Source organism: Nansenia antarctica, assembly GCF_963989245.1.
Source record: "Nansenia antarctica genome assembly, chromosome: 14".
In the NCBI taxonomy this organism is placed as follows: Eukaryota; Metazoa; Chordata; class Actinopteri; order Argentiniformes; family Microstomatidae; genus Nansenia; species Nansenia antarctica.
Window position 1 is genome coordinate 21,712,972 of NC_137684.1, and position 3,139 is coordinate 21,716,110.

The 3,139-nt window shown below is 40.6% G+C and overlaps 1 protein-coding gene across 1 annotated transcript in view; it reads left to right on the forward strand.

Moving 5' to 3' along the window:
* Nucleotides 1-1,155, forward strand: part of LOC308169975 (cadherin-related family member 3-like) — a gene marked incomplete at both ends in the record, with an annotated part of 5,876 nt that extends 4,721 nt beyond the window's left edge. Inside the window, 5 exons of the mRNA XM_080544706.1 lie at nucleotides 47-240; nucleotides 372-393; nucleotides 641-689; nucleotides 789-961; nucleotides 1,057-1,155. Coding sequence (XP_080400832.1) covers nucleotides 47-240; nucleotides 372-393; nucleotides 641-689; nucleotides 789-961; nucleotides 1,057-1,155 — 537 coding nt within the window. The remainder of the gene's footprint in view (nucleotides 1-46; nucleotides 241-371; nucleotides 394-640; nucleotides 690-788; nucleotides 962-1,056) is intronic.
* Between the last annotated feature and the right edge of the window lie 1,984 nt (nucleotides 1,156-3,139).

Genomic DNA, 3,139 nt, shown 5'->3' on the forward strand with positions numbered 1-3,139 from the left:
TATGCAAACACCGGAGCAACATTCAAAGTGACAACTTCCCTTTCAGCCCCGTGTCACATACGTTACTATTACCGAGAACACGTTTAACATGGATGACTGGTACATTTGGTTCATCATTGCCCTGGGTGCCATGCTGCTGCTGGGCATTCTGGGATACCTGCTGTTCCGGTTCTGCACTTGGCTCTCCACTAAAGACTGCAGCTGCTGCCAGGCCAAGCCAGTGGAGGAAAAGGAAGAACTGTGAGTGTGGATATGCAATACTCATCTCAACTTTGGGGGAACCCTTGTTATAAGTTGATGACAGCGGTGGACAGACATGTCCTCTTTTGTTAACTTTTAAATGGTTCTCTCTTCCCTTTTCTATTATACAGAATCCAAGACACAGGTAAGCATGTATGTCTTATATCTTATGTATCATGTAAGTTGTTCAAAGTTCCTTTCACCTGTCAGTGAATCATCTTGTTTGTATCTATGATCTTTCGTTTCCTTTGCAGCCCCCCCAAAGAGAGAAATCTTAGTGGTAAGACTCGAAATACAAGTGTGGTTATGTACTGGATCAAAGTGCTGCAGTAATCTGTGATGGACAGTTTCTGTATCCAGTGTGTTGATGACTGTCCTCTCTGCGTACTCTTCCCCCCAGGAAGTGACCAAGATCAACACTGTGTTTGACGGAGAAGAAGTTGATCCTGGTAAAAAATTGTCTCAATTCAATTTAATTGTTCAGACGTTTTTAAGGGACTTAAAACCTCATTCTAAGCTATTATACTGTATGTTTGGTCGTTCTCCAGTCACAAAGAGGGTCTACGAATACAACAGTAAGTCTGGGGCCCGGCGCTGGAAGGACATTCACATCCTGTCTGAGTTTCAACCGACACAGCCAGAAAGCAGTACCCTGGTCATACCAGAGAGATCCGCTGTCGTCGGTTCTACCCAGTCACCTGCTCCAACCCGGAGAGGGAGGGTGAGCACTGGCCAGTCGCAGTTCAGGAGTGAGGGAGAGGGCAGGGCCACAGAAGACAGGACGCCCCGAGGGTCTCCTAAACCCAACATGAGCAGATACCCATCCTGCCCGTCTACAAGATCGCCTGCACGCTCAGCAGGAGGGGTCCGGTTAGAAACCTTCCCCATGACAACGACCCCAGCCAATATGTCTGAGGTTTGAGAAGGATCTCCCATTTATACAGCACATGAATAATACATTCAATTTGTGTCAAAAATGTGACTTAAACAATCATGAATCAACCAATGTTGTCTTTTTTGTAACAAGAATTTAAAATAAATACATACAAAATAATAATAATAATAAAGAGAACTGTCTGCAACAGGACCTGCTATCCAATAATCATATCAGGTGGTTATGACTAACGGTGGTTATGATAACAGCATAGGAACAGTTTTTTCTTTTCGGTATGTGTGGCTTGGTAACAGCTCGAGGATAGATAACAGACATAGAACCTGTCAAAGCTTATCTAGATTCCATTGCTCTGGTGTTGCTGGGAGTTACACTAACATTGGTACACTAACATTGGTACACTAACATTGGTACACTAACATTGGTAACTTTGAAGTGAGGAAAAGATCCATGCATTACAACAACGCCCCTGCTACACAGGGATGTTTGAGCTCACATAAGGAAGCATGTGTTCTGTTCCATTGGTGGGAACAGGTCCGGAGGGGGCACCAAAACAGCCTAATGATCATCATTATAATCATAATGATTAATTATTTAGATTTAAGATGAAGCACAACTACAATAGGTACCATTCGACCATTATTAGAACACTACTAGCGCTATCTACTAGAATACAATTGGATACAATGTACAATTAATAGCCGATATCCGCACACTTCCACACAAGACCGCATAGATATACTGTACATTATACCTTGTACATTGTATGCATATCAATGGAGACTGGTTAGCCTGGTTGAAAGCCAGGTAGGCTTCCCCCCTCCAAAATTTCGTTGTTTGGTACCTGTACTATATCAATGACAATAAAGACCATTCATTCATTCATTCATTCATTCATTTATATGACAGAGCCATGCAGACAGGCAGGCACTGTGATGTCCTCTTTAGGAAAATCTTATGGTTGGGATTATTGTCAGGGATAAGGTTTTAATTTAGATCTGTGGAAAATCCAGACGTTTCTGTTCCTGTGGGCATCACAGGGCATGGGAGAGAAAGTGGAAGGGCCTGCTGTTACTGGACACCATCACTGCTAGTATAGGTAGCCTTCCGAGTGATCTCTACAACTGCAGTTTCATTTAAATACCACTAGATGTCAGTCTATGCCATAGTAATGCTGTACAATGTCAACATAAAGATAGTCCCAGACCCACACAGTACTATAATGACAATAAGATTTGGTCTCTCTAACCATGAGCATGGGACAATACTGTAGGCCTACTTATTAGATATTATCTATGTTAATGACCTGACATTTGATGATCAATGTTTTAGAATGTTTATATAGGTCGGGTATTTTATTCTTGTTTTCTTTTTACAGTGTTAATGTATTTTTTTGCCTGTGATTTTGCTTTGTTAATTTGGCGTTGTTTGTGTTTGTTTAACTCTTAACATTGTGGTCTATGTTTAACTCTTATCATAATTGACACATATACGGATTCATTATGTGGTCTGATATTTATTCTCTCATTTATTTTGCCTTTGGTTTTACTATCAACAACTAGGCCTACCTCGGCTTTTCCCATATAATAATAATTCAGTGCAAAATCCCACACAATGACAAAGGCTGCGTCCCTTTGTCTGCCCTGTCTATGTTTGCTGTCTATACAGCCTTTTACATGTATTTTATTTTATCTCCTCTGTCCACTATCATAGAGTCTATGTTTTTATTGTCTTAATCAGGCTAATAAATTCGTATAAATCGATATGAATCGTATAAATCACAAACAAAGCAAAAAAAGGGAAAATATGTAATTCATTCCAATGCCTTTGTATGGGATGGTGGTTCTGTTATCATTAATTCTATGTACGGTAATAGCCGTTAGGATAATTAGAACCGGGGGATTGTTGGGGAGTCGGGATATCCACGACCCATTATGGCACATTGAATAAAATAGCTTCCATAATTATTCTTTTTTTTATCTCTACTAAGCAAATAAAGACGTGCTA